Genomic DNA, 18,610 nt, shown 5'->3' with positions numbered 1-18,610 from the left:
TCTGGGACTTCTCTCCCTACCCTTCACCTTCTGTCCCCTCCCTGGACCCCTCATCTTCAGGCCCCTCACCTCTGGGACCCCTCAACAGACTGGCCCCTCCCTGGACCCCTCATCTTCAGGCCCCTTACCTTTGGGACCCCTCCCGTTCAGGCCCCTCAGCTTCGAGACCCTCCCTGCACCCATCTCCTCCGGGACCCTAACCTCTGGGACTTCTCTCCCTACCCTTCACCTTCTGTCCCCTCCCTGGACCCATCTTCAGGCCCCTCACCTCTAGGACCCCTCAACAGACTGGCCCCTCCCTGGACCCCTCATCTTCAGGCCCCTTACCTTTGGGACCCCTCCCATTCAGGCCCCTCACCTTCGAGACCCCTCCCTGCACCCATCTCCTCCGGGACCCTAACCTCTGGGACTTCTCTCCCTACCCTTCACCTTCTGGCCCCTCCCCGTACCTCTGGGCACCTTCAGGACCCTACTCTCCGAGACCCCTGCTTGCACCCTTTACTTCAGGACCCTGAACTCCGGGACTTCTTCCCGTACTCCTCACCTTCAGGAGCCCTTCACTTGCGGGACCCTGACTTCTAGGGCATCTACCTCTCACCTTCTGTCCCCTCCCTTTAGGCACCCCTTCCCAGACCCCTTGTCCCCCCAGTACTGGGCTCTATGTTATGTCTGGTATCACGTGTCTTCCCCGGCCGCACACATACAGTGGATCCCCCGATACCGTGTGACGGCTGCCCACTACTTCCTATTACTTCTCATTGGCCAAGGAAGGGAAGTGACGTCGGGCGCCGTGTCACATGTCTCCCCTGTACATCCCGGAAATGTAGCGGTGGCAGAAATCAGCTGGAACCGGAGAAGTGGATGAGGAGCCGGGCGCCCCTGGTATGTAGATCCGCAGCATGGCCCTGACACTGGCTTTGTATAGGAGCACACTCCGAGCTAATGTTATCTACTGAGGGGGCACAGAGGCGTCATACAGAGTGTGCGGAGGACCAGAGGTGTCATACAGAGTGTGGGGAGGACCGGGGGTGTCGTGCTGAGTGTGGGGACGACCAGAGGTGTCGTGCTGAGTGTAGGGAGGACCTGGGGTGTCATACAGAGCGTGGGGAGGACCAGGGGTGTCATACAGAGCGTGGGCAGGACCGGGGGTGTCGTACAGAGCGTGGGCAGGACCGGGGGTGTCGTACAGAGCGTGGGCAGGACCGGAGGCGTCGTACAGAGCGTAAGGAGGACCGGCGTCGTCGTGCTGAGCGTGGGGAGAACCGGCGTCGTCGTGCTGAGCGTGGGGAGGACCGGCGTCGTCGTGCTGAGCGTGGGGAGGACCGGCGTCGTCGTGCTGAGCGTGGGGAGGACCGGCGTCGTCGTGCTGAGCGTGGGGAGGACCGGCGGCGTCGTGCTGATCGTGGGGAGGACCGGGGCGTCGTGCTGAGCGTGGGGAGGACCGGGGGCGTTGTGCAGCTTGTGGGGAGGGCCGGGGGCGTCACGCAGAGCATAAATTTTTATTTACTTAAACTCTTGCAAACATACAGCTTAATAATAAAAGCATATATACAAAAAATAAAAATGAATATATATATATATATATATATATATATATAAATAAAACCAAACAAGCTTACATCAGAAAATAACAGAAAAGGAAACGTCTTTTTTTCTGAAAATAACATAAATAGAACTCTATACAAAGAAACATAATTTTATTATCCAAAATGTATTAAATTATGCAAAAACACAACCCGACCTTCACCTCAACACCCCCTCAGGCTAAGAAATGATTAAACATTTATCCCATACATGCAGCCTTTTTCCAAAAATCTGATCTTACAAAAATCTAGGGGACGTGAAAGTACAGAAAGAGAAGCCACGCACCCAGAGACTGACAGACAGCAGTTGCGGGGACCTGACATTCCTCCACTCCTTTGTCCAGGCTCCCAGCCACCACCTGTCCTTCTCAATCTTCCTAACCTCACCCAGAATGTTATGCACCGCCACCTTGACAGGAAGGACTGTTTTTGCAAATGGAAACCTGACACTGTGCATTCCATGTGTAGTAGTGTAAAAGTGTCTTAAAATCAAAGTCCCGATGAGTTTGAAAGGCCCCGTAAGACCACTCCGCGTAACTCAAGCAGGAAAGGGACACCCAGAGCCACACCCACCCGCTTAAAGACTTCTATATTGAAGGGGCACTGAAGCAAGAAATGGTCCATCGTCTATTCCACCCCACCACACTCCACTATTGGACAACCACGGTTCTCCACAGAGCGATGCTTCAGGTTGCCCTTCACATAGAGTCTGCCATGGAACGATCGCCAGGCCAAATCCCGAAACTTTAATGGGATTCTCTCCAGATTCATCAAATACAGACCCTCCCTCATAACTGGGCCTGGGCAATCCCTCAAGGCCAATGGCTCGCTAAAGACAGATTCAACAACCCTCCTCTCCAGGGCCTTCCCAGGAAGAGACTTAATTTCCTCCACCGTCACTCACCATTGCCGAAGCATTTTCAGGCATGGGGCAATATAAGTCAGGAGCTTACCATGTTGGACCCTCAGGCTTTTCACTGGCCCACCATTCTCCCAGCTCTGAAGAAAAGGCCCAAACCAGGACTGAAAAATACCAACCCACTCAGGCGGTTCCTCTGCGAGCATGCTACCAAATCAGAGAGAGTGTGGGGACGACCGGAGGTGTCAGAGGTGTCGTGCGGAGTGTGGGGGCGACCGGAGGTGTCGTGCGGAGTGTGGGGACGACCGGAGGTGTCGTGCGGAGTGTGGGGACGACCGGAGGTGTCGTGCGGAGTGTGGGGACGACCGGAGGCGGCTCGCGGAGTGTGGGGACGACCGGAGGCGGCTCGCGGAGTGTGGGGACGACCGGAGGCGGCTCGCGGAGTGTGGGGACGACCGGGGGGGGCGCGAGGAGTACTGGTGGACTGAATGGATGTGGCCAGTAGCTGAAAAGCCCCTGATCACATTCATTACAATATAAATCCACCCCGGTATCACTGTTGGTGCTGGCAGATTTTCTTTCATTACCGGCAATGAGAGGAACGTCCTCTCGTCTAACCAGTCTCTTTCCCAGCTTTGTATTTCAGGATGGAGAGTGTTTGAGACCAATGAAGAGGACTTTTCTGTCCACAAATCTCTTACTACCTGTAATTGAATCAGGAGGTGCTCAGTCACGACCGCTTCTATGTTCTCTATCATTGGTGTCCCAGTTAGCAGAGAAGAATGAGGACAGAACATAAAGTGGAGACATTGGGGGTGTGTTTAGACCTCTTAGGTCTCCATGATGAGACATTGTCATCCCCTGGTTTAAAAGTAAAAAATAAAAAAATTGTGACCCTGTCACCACTGGTAACTGCAGATCATGTATACTTACCTTTCTGACAGCCTATGCTGTCACTTTTCTGCTCCTTGGCTGCTTTAAACAGGGCCACCTTTAGAAATCATGGGGCCCTCATACAGCCTTCCTGACAGCGTCCCCCCACCACCACCATCAAACACAGAGAAGGGGCTTTAAATACAGCCACAGCTCCCAGTAATTAAAGGTCCCCGTGCCTCATCTGTTCAGAAGCAGGGGCCGGGGATAGAGAGGAGGCTGTTTACTCATTTTCAGGATAAGGCGGTGTAGTCCTCTTTGTTGCAGCTCCTGACAGTTTGAAGTTGTGGCTTGCCCCGATGGATTGACATGGAAGAAAAGGCCGGACTCTGAGGGGTCTATTTATAAAGCATTCATTGAACTAATGTCATATACTTTAGTACAGGCTACAATTTCTGTAATATGATCTAGTGGCCAAAACGATGTATAGTTTTCTGAAAGTGAGAAAATATACCACGTGTTGGTCTCACTCACATGGCTATATGCATATTTTCCGCACGGAATGCAGGTTCTTGAAGGCAGATTCTGCATAAAATAGGAAACACCCTTTCCACCTTTTTTTTTTTTTTTTTTTTTTTCTTTTTTTCTTTTTCCTGCAAGTAGCCTCTCTCTCTCGGGGACCCTCAATACTAGTGTTTCCTCCGGACCAGGAAGGACTGCTCCTGTGTTTTTGTTTTTTTTTTTGTTTTTTTTGTTTTTGTTTTTTATTTTAATGGTCTTCTGGCGGGGTACAGAGGCCGCCTGGATGGGGCTACCCCCCTAGGTTTAAGCAAGGCATGGGCCTTGCGGGGTGGCTTCTCCAGTGTTCCTGCAAAGCCCACCCTTCCTCCAGGGGTCGGGGGTGACTGCACCTTCCCGTTGGTCCAGCGGGGCTCTCTAGGGGTGGGGGCCCACTCCACTGGCTTATCGGGAGAGCCCGCTACCCTGTGTGCGGGAAGCCTACCTTGCTCCACTCCACGCCGACATCCTGGTGTGGAGATGCAGGCGGATGACGTCACAGCCGGAATTCTTTTTTAACCAAGCCATAGATGATGCAATTTTCTCTCCAAGGAAAAAAATAGCTAGATTCCCCCATCAACACAGTCCCTATTGATGGGGGAATCCCTCCCCCAGCACTGTTGTGTTCTACTGGTGGAGAACCTTCCCTGTCAGCAAAACACAATGACTACTGCTGGCGACTATAGCCATCGACAATAATCACAGGCAAGAGATCTAATAGACTGTTTGTACTAGTCAATCGATGGATCATCTTCAGTACAACCAGCCTGCCCATAGATGCATTGAATCGCGGAAGGTCCCTCTTGAACCAGCCAGTATTTGATCCATCTATGCCTGGCTTTAGCCTTGAATTCCACTTATCTGTTTACTTTTATAAATGAATTGTTATCCCTTGTTTGTGGTTTTTTTCACAGCCCCCCAGGTGTGTCCTGTGCAATGGATTTCTCCAGATTTCTAGCAGATGACTTTGAGGTGAAGGACTGGGTGAATGCCGCCTTTAAGTCTGTACAAAAAGATGCGCCTGGGAAGGTGGATGCACATGCGGCAACCTTAGTTATGAAACTACAGCTCTTCATCCAGGAGGTGAACAACTCCGTTGAAGGTATTATAACAAAGTTGTTTTTTTTTTTTTTTTTTGTTCTTTTTGTTTGTGTTTATTTTATGGAAGCGATAATGACTGATGTTCCACTTTTTCCTATAGAAAGTAGCCATCAAGCCCTACAGAACATGCCAAGAGTACTGCGTGATATAGAGGCCCTGAGACAGGAGGCCGCCTTCCTAAAGGAACAAATGATTCTCGTTAAAGAAGACATTAAGAAGTTTGAGCAGGACACAGCCCAGTCCATGCAGGTGAGTGTTGACAGGCTGTCCTTTATTATGTCTGGACATAGATTTCATAAATTTCAGCCACTCAGCCCACTAGAGACAATAGAAAATCACTTGATTCCGTTTTGCGTGGATAAAAAAAATCTCCATTGTATTTAGGCAGCCACTACCAAACATTGGCTGCATCTGATAGGATGCGGGTGCTGTTCAGCCCAGCTGATTTACAATCAACTTTTATGCGCATACCAAAATAGACAAGAGGTAGGAACTTTAAGGGGGCCAATAGGCCTTTTGATGGGGCTGAGCTCAAGCATGTTCAGACAACAGTCCAAACCCACCTGAGCTATCCCGCTATGTACGATATTCCGTATATGTGCAGCTGCGGGGCAAGGAATACCTCCACCATCTATGATTTGCTGTTGGCTTTGACAGCTTCCTGGTGGGATAGCTCAGGCTGGTTCAGAATCATTTCCAAACCTGCCTGAGCTCAGAACTGGCCTACAATCAGCAGTAAATAGAATCCAAATGAGCCATTCACCATAAAAACTTTTTTGGTTTTAAAAGGTGTTGTACAACACACCACCCATATTTTGGATATAACCTCCTAATAATATCCTAAGAATTTTGTTGGCACTTGTTCACAACTTGGAAAAGTGGAATGTTCTAAACACTCTATGTGCATTTCGCTGAACAAATGTGTTTTTTCAGGAGTTATGAAGGTTACAAATTCTAAAGAAGGTTTATTCGGTAATCCTACATTTTAATACGTTATATTAATGTCTTAAACATTTCTATGATATTAGAGCATGTATGCTGATTTACATGTTACGTGTACTCACTGCACATCCAACATTACAAAAGCAGTCCATCAGGTCTGCAGAAAATGCCAGAGGAGGACTGCATGGGATCAGGAAGTAGCTCATTCTTGGAATAGCAAAATTATAATTGAATATGAGTCTTCCTTTGTATGTAAAAGGACTGCCACAATAATATCTATTATAATTAATTACAATAATACAATGTAAATAACCACTTCCCTACTGGGCCATTTCTAAGATTTCTCCCAAACATATAAAAAAAAAATCTTTTTGCTAGGAAATTATTTATTTTTATATATTATATACATACACACACAACATATATATATATATATATATATATATAATGCTCAGCATAGATGACTACACCCCAACAGATTTGTCAGAAAACCTTTACTTTCCTTTCAGAATCAACATTTTCTATGGGACACTATACTGCAAAATACTCCCACAAACAAGGGCCAATGATTGCAAACTTGATTTAATGTGCACATACAATAAAGTATTTTTCCTAACAAATTCATTCAAGACCATGTTTGCAAAAATGAAAACATCCCAGATAAAATCTTAGGAGCAAAGCTACATTTTAGACAAGAAAATCCTTATTAACAAGAATTCAACTACAAGTGAGTCTAATTATTCATTAAACATGTGTCCAGCAGAGAGTTGATTATAAAAGGGCATTACTTAACTAAACCCCATCCCATTTCATGCTGTCAGCAATGCCACCACATGAAAGAGAAATGTCACAAGGCCTGAGAAAGAAAAAAATTCTTTACACAAGAAAGGTGAAGGCTACAAGAAGATCAGCAAAGCTTTACTTATCTGTCAGAATACTATAGCAAAATTGATACAAAAATTGAACAAAGTTGGAACTGCAACCATCTCACAGAGACATCCAGGCCGTCCACAGAAGTTAACACTTCGATAAGAGCGACTTCTGATAAGGGTTGAACAAAAATCGTCATGCAAGTTCACTGCAGTTCGCTAAAGAATTAGAAAGCCAAACTGGGGTGAGTGTTTCCCATGACACAATACGGCATACACTGCAGAGGAACGGCATGCATGGTGTCGTCCACAAAGGAAACCTCTCCTAAAGCCCATGCACAAATAATCCCGCCTAGAATTGGCCAGGGCCCATGCTGAAAAAGAAGACTATTGGGACTCTGTACTCTGGAGTGATGAGACCAAGATAGATGTTTTTGGAACTGATGGCTTTCAAACTGTATGATGTCGCAAAGGTGAGGAGTGCAAAGAAAAATGCACAGTAGCTACAGTGAAACATGGTGGTGGCAGTGTCCTTCTGTGGGACTGCATGAGAGCTGCTGGTGTCAGGGAGCTGCATTTCTTTGATGGTATTGTGCATTCCCAGATGTACTGCTCTATATTGAAAGAGAAGATGCTGCCATCACGCTGTGCTCCTGGTCGTCGTGCACTTTTCTAACACAACAATGATCCAAAACAAACATCTAAGGCCACTGCTGAATTTCTGAAGAAGAACAGGGTGAAAGTGATTCAGTGGCCAAGTATGTGTCCTGATCTGAACCCAATCGAACACCTATGGGGAATTCTGAAGAGACAAGTTGAGCATCACTCTCCTTCCAGCATCCAGTCTCTAAAAGCATCCAGGCTCCCAGTGTCGCCGGACACAGACCCCTGTGTACAAAAACATAGAAAACATATCAAGATAAACATATATCCATGCGTCACACAAACAATATATTAGTTTTTTTAAATTTTTAGGCATATTGCCATGTAACATCAATGCATAGCTCCCTAAAATATAACCTATTTACAAAAATGGCTTGAAAGTTGTGCAGCAATTTGTCAGTACTGCAAAGCTAGAAATTAGGAGGTATCCGAATGATGCAGCAAAGCACCACGCCTACCTATTGGTGTCAATAAATGCTAACTGAATAAACTTGATCTTACATCCTGCAAAATGGGCGTTGTGTTTTGCCAATGTAGAAACTGCCACATTGTCATTGTACCATATAAATCGGGCCAATGATTAAGCAATCAACATAATATTTGAGAATAAAATGTGTCCCATGAGGTAGCATAATGGTTTGGTTTGTATTAATGTACAGTGGGGATCGAAAGTTTGGGCACCCCAACTAAAAATTTGTATTAATGTGCATAAAGAAGCCAAGGAAAGATGGAAAAATCTCCAAAAGGCATCAAATTACAGATTAGACATTCTTATAATATGTCAACAAAAGTTAGATTTTATTTCCATCATTTACACTTTCAAAATAACAGAAAACAAAAAAATGGCGTCTGCAAAAGTTTGGGCACCCTGCAGAGTTAATATCTTGTACTGCCCCCTTTGGCAAGTATCACAGCTTGTAAATGCTTTTTGTAGCCAGCCAAGAGTCTTTCAATTCTTGTTTGAGGTATCTTTGCCCATTCTTCCTTACAAAAGTCTTCCAGTTCTTTGAGATTTCTGGGCTGTCTGTCACGCACTGCTCTTTTAAGGTCTATCCATAGATTTTCAATTATGTTGAGGTCAGGAGATTGCGAAGGCCATGGCAAAACCTTCAGTTTACGCCTCTTGATGTAATCCCCCGTGGATTTCGAGGTGTGTTTAGGATCATTATCCATTTGTAGAAGCCATCCTCTCTTAATTCAGCTTTTTCACAGATGGCATCAAGTTACCATCCAAAATTTGCTGAAATTTTATTGAATCCATTTTTCCTTCTACTCGTGAGATGTTCCCTGTGCCACTGGCTGCAACACAACCCCAAAGCATTATTGATCCAACCCCATGCTTAGGGGTTGCATCAGGCTTGTCTATATGTTCATTTGCAAAGTTCAAACAATGATTTTTGTGGTGAGGACGTAGAAGAGGTTTTCTTCTGATGACTCTTCCATGAAGACCATATTTGTACAAGTATCTCTTTATAGTGGAATAGTGTACCACAACTCCAGTGTCTGCCAGATCTTTCTGGAGGGATCGTGCAGTCAAACGTGGGTTTTGAATTTGTTTTTCTCACAATCCTGCGAGCTGTTCTGTCTGATATTTTTCTTGGTCTTCCAGATCTTGCTTTAACTTCCACTGTTCCTGATGACTGCCATTTCTTAATTACATTCCGAACAGAGGATATTGACATCTGAAAACGCTTTGCTATCTTCTTATAGCCTTCTCCAGCTTTGTGAGCGTCAACTATTTTCTGTTTCAGTTTTCTAGACAACTGCTTAGAAGAACCCATGGTGCTGATTGTTGGGGCAAAGTCAGATGAGTCCGGGCATTTAAAACCTTTGAGATTGACATCACCTGGTCTTCCCAGACGATGATTGAGAACAATCCATGACACTGGCAGGTCTCAGCTTGGCAAAGGGGGTAGTGCATGCTATAAATTCTGCAGGGTGCCCAAACTTTTGCAGACGCCATTTTTTTGTTTTCTGTTATTTTGAAAGTGTAAATGATGGAAATAAAATCTAACTTTTGTTGACATATTATAATAATGTCTAATCTGTAATTTGATGCCTTTTGGAGATTTTTCCATCTTTCCTTGGCTTCTTTATGCACATTAATACAAATTTTTAGCTGGGGTGCCCAAACTTTCGATCCCCACTGTATTTATAATCGTTACAGCTGCCACATGCCAATGTGCTTTCTTGCTTGCAAGGGTCCCTTTCCATTTTTCCTGTATAGAAACTATTAAAGCGGAACTACACTGCACCCGAGCACCACAAACAAAAAATACTATTTTAATCTTTAAAGGAAACTTGCCCATTCATCATTGTCTCCATGATTTATTTTGCTGAGATATCACTTTGAAAGACACCGTCCCCCTTCCGGTCTTCCGGCTTCACAGACGGTTTCCTACCGCACATGTGAATGGCCCCGCAGTCTTCTGGGGCCTGTCATGTGTCACACACAGCTTTGGGGGGTGGGGAGGGGCCAAATATTGCCACGGCAATTTGACTGGAATTGGGAGTGGGTGCCTGTCACAACCAGGTACCCGCTTCCCCCCCCCCCAAAACAATTGTGGCGGGGGGGAGGAAGCAAACAAGTGGAAGTTCCCCTTTTTCGGTGAAGTTCCACTTTTAAGGCCTCAATCACACCATATACAGAGACGTGAGGTTTTTTGCACACGTTCTGCAAGGGCACAAAGAAAACAATTGTTTTTTATGTGCTCTGTTCACACCACAAAACTAGTATCACGTGCAGATTTTTTCTTTGTAGGAATCTGCAATGTGTATAAAACTCACTGAATTCCACATGAAAACTGATGTAAACCCGTGTCTTGGCAAGTGAAATCTGTGTGATTTTTTTTTTTTTTTTTTTTTTTTTCCCATCAGTTTTTCTGCACGTATGGTGTGAATGAGGCCTGAAACACATCTTCTTCTCTTAATCCTTGGAGCTTGGGAGTATTAGTAGTTTATAGAGGGTAGACATCATTGTTTTTGATTTCAGTTCAGGTCACAGGAAGTGATCAGGACACTGTGCTTCTTGTAGGATTGACAGATATTTCTGTATTTCAGGTTTTCTGTACCTGTTGAATATGTTTATAGTCTGAAAAATGGAAAAAAAAAAAAAGCAATGCAGTGTATAAGGACTATAACTTTTAAATCCAATCTGGGATTCATACAATACATGTTATATCTGGTGACTGTTCTCTGCAGGTTCTGGTGGAGATGGATAAAGTAAAATCACGCATGCAGTTGGCGGCAGAGTCCCTGCAGGAAGCTGACAAGTGGAGTACGCTCAGTGCAGACATTGAGGAAACCTTTAAAACACAGGTGAGTTCCCTGTTATATCTGCTTGAGCACATCAATGTTTTTTTTTCCTACTGTATTATCTCACTTCTGCTAATGTGGATTGAAACAGATCAAAACAATTCTTACAAAATTGACCTCCAACTTCTTCCAGCTGTTGATTCTAGAGCAAGGTAGATCACATGGGGATGTCCACATCTTTTAGGAACCCAAAGCTGCTGATGGTTTAGTATGAGACCACGTTTATTAGTGGCTATCATTTATAAAATATTTTAGAATAGTTTTTTTTTTTTTTTTTTTTATGTTCTTTATTCAAGTTGTCACATATCCATCAAAGATAAACAGATGATGCAAGTATGTTAACCACTTACCCTCCTGAGGATTTACCCCCCCCCCCCCCTTCCTGACCAGGCCATTTTTTTTGCATTGCGGCGCTGCGTTACATTGACTGACAATTGCGCAGTCATGCAACACTGCACCCAAATGTAATTTACGTCCTTTTTAATGACTAATTGAGCTTTCTTTCAGTGATATTTGATCGACTGTGCTGTTTTTTATTTTTTGCGCTATAACTAAATATAGACCGACAATTTTGTGAAAAACACTATATTTTGGACTATTTGCTATTAAACATGTCCAGTAACAAAAAATTAAAACCTCAAATTTCATCTGCGACGTCTTTGCTAAAAAAATCCCAATACGTGTAAATTTATTGGTTTACTTGAAAGTTATAGCATTTCCCAGTGGCGGTATAGATGCTGGGATTTTTTTTTTCTACTAGCATTGGCAGCGATCAGCGACTTTTAGCGGGACTGCAGTAGACATTCTGACACTGGGGGGAACTGACTTTGTGTCACTGACATCCCCAGTGATACCAATACAGTGATCAGTGCTAAAAAAATAGCACTGACACTGTACTAATGGCACTGGGTAGGAAGGGGTTAATATGAGGGGCGATCAAACAGCTAACTATGTGTGGGGAGTGTTTTACTAGGGGACAGAGGGTGTGTGCTTCACTGTAAGCACACTGCTCTGGATGGCTGTGCTGTGCACAGCCATCCAGAGCAGAAAGCCCGAGCCAACAGGGAGGAAGACTGTTAGTAAACAAAACAGTCTTCCCCCCCGTCGGAGATGGTAATCACCAGGCGCCGGCGGGTAATTACCGGCCGGGACCCGGTGATTGATAGCCATGGCCGCAAATGGTGGCATGGGTAGGCCAAAATGTCTTCCAACCATCCCATTTCCTGTTGAATATTTGCATCCTGTCTAGCAATGTATATTGAGTACGTTCCATGAGCATAAGCATATCAACTCTACGCAAAACACAGGACAAAGGCACTGCTGGTGACTTCCAATGAAGAGCAATGGCCCATAGGGTAGAGACACAGTATGAATTAGCCTCATTATGTTGGTTGGAATCCCCAAAATGGAATGGAATTTTCAATGACAAATTTACTGGAGTATCGGCCAAGGCCACCTTTACGCCAGATCAAAAAAGACCAGGGCAAGCCCAAAACATATGCACCAGAGTACCAGCAAGGCCATAACTACTAAAACAGAGGTGCGACGTTCCTGGAAACAGGTTATGTAGTCTAGAGTGGGTATAATACCAACGGGTTAAAACTTTAAGGTCTGTCTCACGAACTGAAAGAGACCTAGATTTCCTACATATATTATCCACCATGGATTCCCAGTCCTCTTCTGAAAATGTAATACCACAATCAGCCTCCCATTTCTGTCTATATAAGGGGGTGCGGCAAAGATGGCATTCGAAAAGGAGCGATATAAATCCAAAATAAGACCCCTACCCTTGGCAGAGTCACAACTGATATGTTCAAAATAAGTGATTGGGGGCGAAGGTGTCTGTCCAAAATGGGAACTGAAAAATGTCTTATTTGCTGATATCGATAATCTTCTCGAAGCTGAATATCGAAAAGCGTCCGTAACATATCAAAGGACATATAAGATCCACTCCTCTGAAAGATCAATAGCTTTCTAAATGAAATGTAACCATAGTAATGAAACTGGAAGGGTATGTATGAACTATGTGCACCCAAATTAAAGTGGGGCTTACAAGTAGTAAAGGGGACTGGAGGGAGATGAACAGGAGAGGAAAGGAAGCCTACCATTCAAAGGTGAAGTCTGAAGAAGGGGTTGAGAAATAATGCTGCCTCCTGGAAGGTCTCAGGATAAAGGAGTAAACTATACTACCAGGACATGAACAAACCACTTAAAGGAACTTATGTACGTTTCATTGCTCTCTTATGCCACTTGAGTTGGTGAGTTAGAAACATATGCCATCACTTTTAGTATATGTCCTACCAAAGTAAGGACGCCGTTGCTTTTGGATAGGAATCTGTGGAATTATAATAGTTCCAAGGCCCCCCCTCATCAGCCTGAAATTTTCGTGTTATGTAAAGTGGAAGGTAAAGGATAAGTTCACCTTTGTTACATGTCCCACCTGTATTTAGCATGGAACATGTAGTGTATTCCACAGCTGCAGCTTGAAGTATATCATTGGAAATTGAATACCACATATGGATGGTAGGAGGGGAACTGTTAGGGATCGGGTGTGACCAGAAATGTGTGGACTGACACAGGGAAGTAGCAGGCTTCAGGAACACAGGCGTAGTCAGGGCTGGAGAGGTGGAATGGTCAGGTGGGCCGTAAGGTACTGTCAGGCACCGCCCGGCGGGATCTCGAGAGACCCACAGAACAGGATTCCCCAGGGCGCGGAGCCTAAGCCCCAGTCTGCCTTTTCACCAGAGCCCCTGATGGTGGGGATAGACTTGGCGCAGGACTGAGACCAGGTCGCGGCCCCTGAGTGCACCCAACTGTGGTAGGGGGTCCACCGAGGGTATGTACCGGGGGAAAGCCTGATGTGAAGAGGCTGGCAGGTTTGCACAGTAGTGACTGGATCGGTGCGGGATGGATGGATCGTCTGGGTAGCGTCAGGCAGACCGGGTCAGCAACGTGCGGGCAGTGAGGTACCGGAGGAGCAGGCAGAGAATAGTCAGGGTCACAAGCCGGGTTCAGTAACTCACGGGCAGCGCGGTACAGAGGATCAGGCAGAAGGATGGTCAGGCAAGCCAGGGGTTCAACAGGAGATGGTCAGCATAGGTCAGGATCAAAGCAGGGTCAGCAACTAGGCAGATAGGCAGGAACACAGGATACCAGGTACAGGGGCTCATAGGAAACATACACCAAGGCACTGACTGCAGGTCTGGCCATTCCTTAAATACACCTCCTGCAATCAGCCCCAGGTGTTGGCTGATTGCAGGAGTGAGCTTCTGGCTGCTGAGAGCACCCGCTGGTCAGCCCTGGTACTGCAGCCCACACAACAGGTGAGTCCCACCACCAGTGCTGAGTCCATTCCTGACAGGAACTCTGCTTCCACAAAAGGGGAATACAGGCTTTAGCTATGTTAGTAAGGCAGGCGTTGTATTTAGACAGGTTCCTTGCAGTGGCATGGAATAGGCAGGCATCCGGGTCCTGTTTGAGGTCTTGCATAGTCAAGTGTGCAATCGTATCGGTGACTTCAGTCCAGAAAGGTCCAAATTCAGTATTCCCAATGCACACATTTCTGCAGATAGCTATTCAGTATTGCTGGGTGCTGTAGTGACCACAAGCTGGGAACCTCAGACAATTCAAGTGAAGAAATCTCACCAGCACACCAAGGATTCCTCAATTTGGGTCCAAAGCTTTATTTTGTGGTCACATGATGAACACAAAGGCAACATTTCAGAGCCACACAGGGCCCTTTCGACAGGCACTTTGTTAGTCACTAGCCGGATGAAGGGGCTCTTCGTGGCTCTGAAAGGTTGCTTCTGTGTTCATCATGTGACCACAAAATAAAGCTTTGGACCCAATCTGAGGAATCTTTGGTGTGCTGGTGACATTTCTTCAGTCCAGAAAGGATGCAGAAAGCAGAAATTAAATTTCTCAAAACATTCACTCAGTGTACAACCCCTCTAGGTTTCCAGGGTTATGGAAGCTGAGATTAGAAATGTTCTATAACGGTAGTGGCTGCAATTTGAAGTGGAAATGTAATTTTGTAACTGATATTAACTTATAACATGGGTTGCATCATTTTTATAGATGAATTGAAGTTTTCCCCTAATGACTTCATAGTAAGGTGGGTGGCAACACTTTTTCCTGGGACCACCTACTAATACATTTTAGATTGACAACAAAGTAAAATGTCTTAGTGATTGACTCTCAGAGCAGACAGTCCAACGTCCAGCCTGGTTTATAGAGAAAAGATGATATAAAGATGGATTTTAGACATTGTCATATCTAAAATGTTTAAATGACTTCAAAACTGAACTAAGGGTTTTTTATTATAATATTTGATCATAGTTTTGCTTTAACTTTTAAGACTTGGATGCAGTTGCTCAATACAATGCTTGTCTCTTACAGAACATTACAGTTATCTCTGAAAAGCTGACTAGTATGCAGGTGAGCCTGGCAATGCTGGTGGATACCCCAGATTATTCAGAGAAATGTGTATACCTGGAGGCATTGAAAAATCGTCTGGAAGCCATGTGCAGTCCTCAGATAGTGGCAGCTTTCAACAGCCAGTCTGTGGGTAAGAAATGCAGCTGCAGTAACAGAATCAGGGTTTCTTGACCAATCTTTTTTATCAAGAAATAAAAAGAATGTTCAAGCCTGCTATATATTATTCAGTGTTTAAGGGCAAGCCTGTCAAAAGCTTTGGTTGGCTGAACCTCAACGTTTCCTGGACTGTTACTGAGAGACTAGTTGCCTGATTGTCTCTGGCTTCAGTACTTTGAGTCCATGAAATTATGCAGATGAAAATGTTAATTTGAATGCATAACTCTTGATTTGCATAGTTCCCGGTCAAGTATTGAAGCCAGAGAGCCGTACAGGTGGAGATCTGAACATACCAGCCCATACAAAAGGACCTTTAAGGGGGTTTTGCACCCCCTTTTTTCTTTTGCATTGTAGAACAGCTGAGTCTTCTTACAACAGGGCATATTCAACACCAGAACAAACTAGGGAAATCGGCAATCAGGCCAGCTCTGTACTCAGCCTTTACAGAACTTGATGTACATTAAAGTATAACTAAAAGCAAAACTTGCTTTAGTTTGGACAGAGTGGGGAGAGATTAGAACCTCTGTCAGTTTTTTTTATTGCTGTCTGTTCCCCTATTAGGGAGATTCACCCTCATTATTTCTTCTGTTTACCATTTTCATTGAACGTGAAAAAAAAAAAAAAATCACACATTTTGGGTTGTCTCCAGAAAGGTATTAGATGGGAAATCTTCAAATGGGGACACTAATTCCGCAATCTCACAGGGGTTATAGCCGTTCCTTGCTCTATCCAAAACAGGGGAAAAAAAAAAAGTATTGCCTATAGTTTATTCTTTAAAAACGCACTCACACTTTTGAAGGAGCACAATATGATGACACTTAAACAAAAATGAGCTGCATGGTCGAGGTGCCAGAAAGAAGCCTTTACTGCATCAATGACACAAAAAGGCCTGGTTAGGCATGTCAAGGTGTTGTTGGGCATATTGTAACTGGGCTTTTTTGTGGCATTGGTGCAGTAAAAGCTTCTTTCTGGCACCTCGACCAAACAGCTAATTTTTGTTCAAGTATGACTGTATTGTACTCCTTAAAAACAACCACACCAGAGCAGCCTGTATTTCTTTTGAGGTTGCCTGTGGGTTTTTCTTTGAGTCCCGGACAATTCTTCTGTCCGTTATGTCTGCAATCTTTCTTGGTCTACCTGAACGTGGCTTGGTATCGAGATCCCTGAACTTTCCACTTCTTAAGTTATTTAACACTACTGATTGGCATATTCAAGGCTTTGGACATCTTTTTATGTCCTTTTCCATCTTTATAAAGTTCCATTACCTTGTTACGCAGGACTTTTGACTGTTTTTTTCTGATCCCCATGGCTCAATATCTAGCCTAGTCAGTGCTTCCACGTAAGAGCTAACAAACTCATTGACTATTTATACACTGACACTAATTGCAATTTAAAATGCAACAGATGTGGGACATTAACCTCTAATTGGCATTTTAACCCGTGTCTGTCACCTTGTGTGTCTGTACCAAGGCCAAACATTCCAGGGGATGTAAACTTTTGATCCGGGCCATTTGGGTGATTTCTGTTATTATGATTTAAAAAGGAGCCAAACAACTATTTGATAATAAATGGCTTCATATGATCATCATCCTTCAATAAGAGCATTTTTTGGCATGATGAGTCATATTTTCAATATCCATGCCAAAATTTCACAATTTCGGCCAGGGTATTTAAACTTTTGAGCACAACTGTACTTTAATAGTGTGTGCTTGTCTCAATTAGGAGCACTAAGTGTAATGTCAGTCTGCTGCCCTGTTCCTCTGCTATCAGCATGAATCAATTCTGGCAAGTTTTCCTGACACCAAGAGAAAAATCGTGACGGGGAGGGACCTCCAGCAAATTGACAGCCTCCACTCTATTCCTGTGAGCTGTGTAGAGGGGGTGTGTCTCTTCCATCCAATTAGCTCTCATCATCTCTGCCCTCCATTTTCTGAATTATCAGACAAGCTTTATAAATTCAGCACTTTGAATGGATGTAGAGAAAATAAATGTGCACATAAACATGTACAACTTATGTCGGAGGATTTGTTTCATTGCTGTGTATCACCTGAAGCCAGTCTCTTCACTGGATATATGTAAGAGTTTACAACCACTTTAGGGTAAACCCTCACATCCTTTTCAGATCCTCCTGCCAGGATTTTATGATCAACCATCTCCTCATATAAAAAAAAAAAACTTTAAAAGATCAAATTAAATGTTAATGAGCGAGAGGAGAGACTGTCATGTCCCAAGCTGGACTTTAACAATCATAAATCCAGGTACCTGTTGAACTTCTGTCTTCTTTTAAAGCCAAGTATACCCCTTCCCAGGTTAATCCTCAAGTCACCCGGACCTATTTATCACACTGCATATAATTTTGTATCCTTTATGTACACTATATTGCCAAAAGTATTGGGACTTCTGCCTTTACACGCACATGAACTTTAATGGCATCGCAGTCTTAGTCCGTAGGGTTCAATATTTAGTTGGCCCACTCTTTGCAGCTATAACAGCTTCAACTCTTCTGGGAAGACTGTCCACAAGGTTTAGGAGGGTGTCTATGGGAATGTTGGACCATTCTTCCAGAAGCACATTTGTGAGGTCAGACACTGATGTTGCAGTCTCCGCTCTTATTCTTTCCAAAGGTTTTCTGTCGTTCTGAAGTCAGGACTTCAGGCCAGTCAAGTTCCTCCACCCCAAACTCACGCATCCATTGCTTTGTGCACTGGTGCACATTCCAAAATGTCTTGGTATGCTGACGCCTTAAGAGTTCCCTTCACTGGAACTAAGGGGCCAAGCCCAACCCCTGAAAAACAACCCCACAGCATAATCCCCCCTCCACCAAACTTGTTTGTAGAAGCAGTCTGCATGCCTAGGTGCTTGACTTTATACACCTATGGCCATGGAGGTGATTGGAACACCTGAATTCAGTGATTTGAAGGGGTTTCCCAATACCTTTGGCAATATAGTGTTTATGAGCACAGTCATATTAGCCTATTACATGCACATATTACATAAATTCTACAACCACTACAAATGAAAATTTACTAACTGCCCAATCATTTCCTCTTTAAAAAAAAAAACAAAAAAAAACAAATGCCCAGAAATACGTTTTTGGCTTTTGTGGTAGGTATGGTTTAGCAGTCAAAAAACTAAGAAATCCTGTGCAATTGATAGCCCCTGTGTGGGCGAGTTTTATTGCCTCTGTTTTATAAAGTTTAAAAATTAATAAAAACCATTGGAATATAAAAAACTAAGAAATCTAGAGTGATGCT

General features: G+C 44.2%; 1 protein-coding gene across 1 annotated transcript in view; it reads left to right on the top strand.

Moving 5' to 3' along the window:
• Nucleotides 1-751: 751 nt before the first annotated feature.
• Nucleotides 752-18,610, top strand: part of COG7 (component of oligomeric golgi complex 7) — a 96,996-nt gene continuing 79,137 nt past the window's right edge. The window contains exons 1-5 of the mRNA XM_089682794.1: nucleotides 752-882; nucleotides 4,788-4,975; nucleotides 5,075-5,223; nucleotides 10,650-10,766; nucleotides 15,162-15,330. Coding sequence (XP_089538920.1) covers nucleotides 4,810-4,975; nucleotides 5,075-5,223; nucleotides 10,650-10,766; nucleotides 15,162-15,330 — 601 coding nt within the window. The 5' untranslated portion in view covers nucleotides 752-882; nucleotides 4,788-4,809. The remainder of the gene's footprint in view (nucleotides 883-4,787; nucleotides 4,976-5,074; nucleotides 5,224-10,649; nucleotides 10,767-15,161; nucleotides 15,331-18,610) is intronic.

This window comes from Staurois parvus, unplaced genomic scaffold (genome assembly GCF_062004578.1).
Source record: "Staurois parvus isolate SC_StPar_1 unplaced genomic scaffold, SC_StPar_1.0 ptg000018l, whole genome shotgun sequence".
In the NCBI taxonomy this organism is placed as follows: domain Eukaryota; kingdom Metazoa; phylum Chordata; class Amphibia; order Anura; family Ranidae; genus Staurois; species Staurois parvus.
The sequence above is the reverse complement of the archived record's forward strand: the minus strand, read 5'-3'. Positions and strand labels throughout refer to the sequence as shown.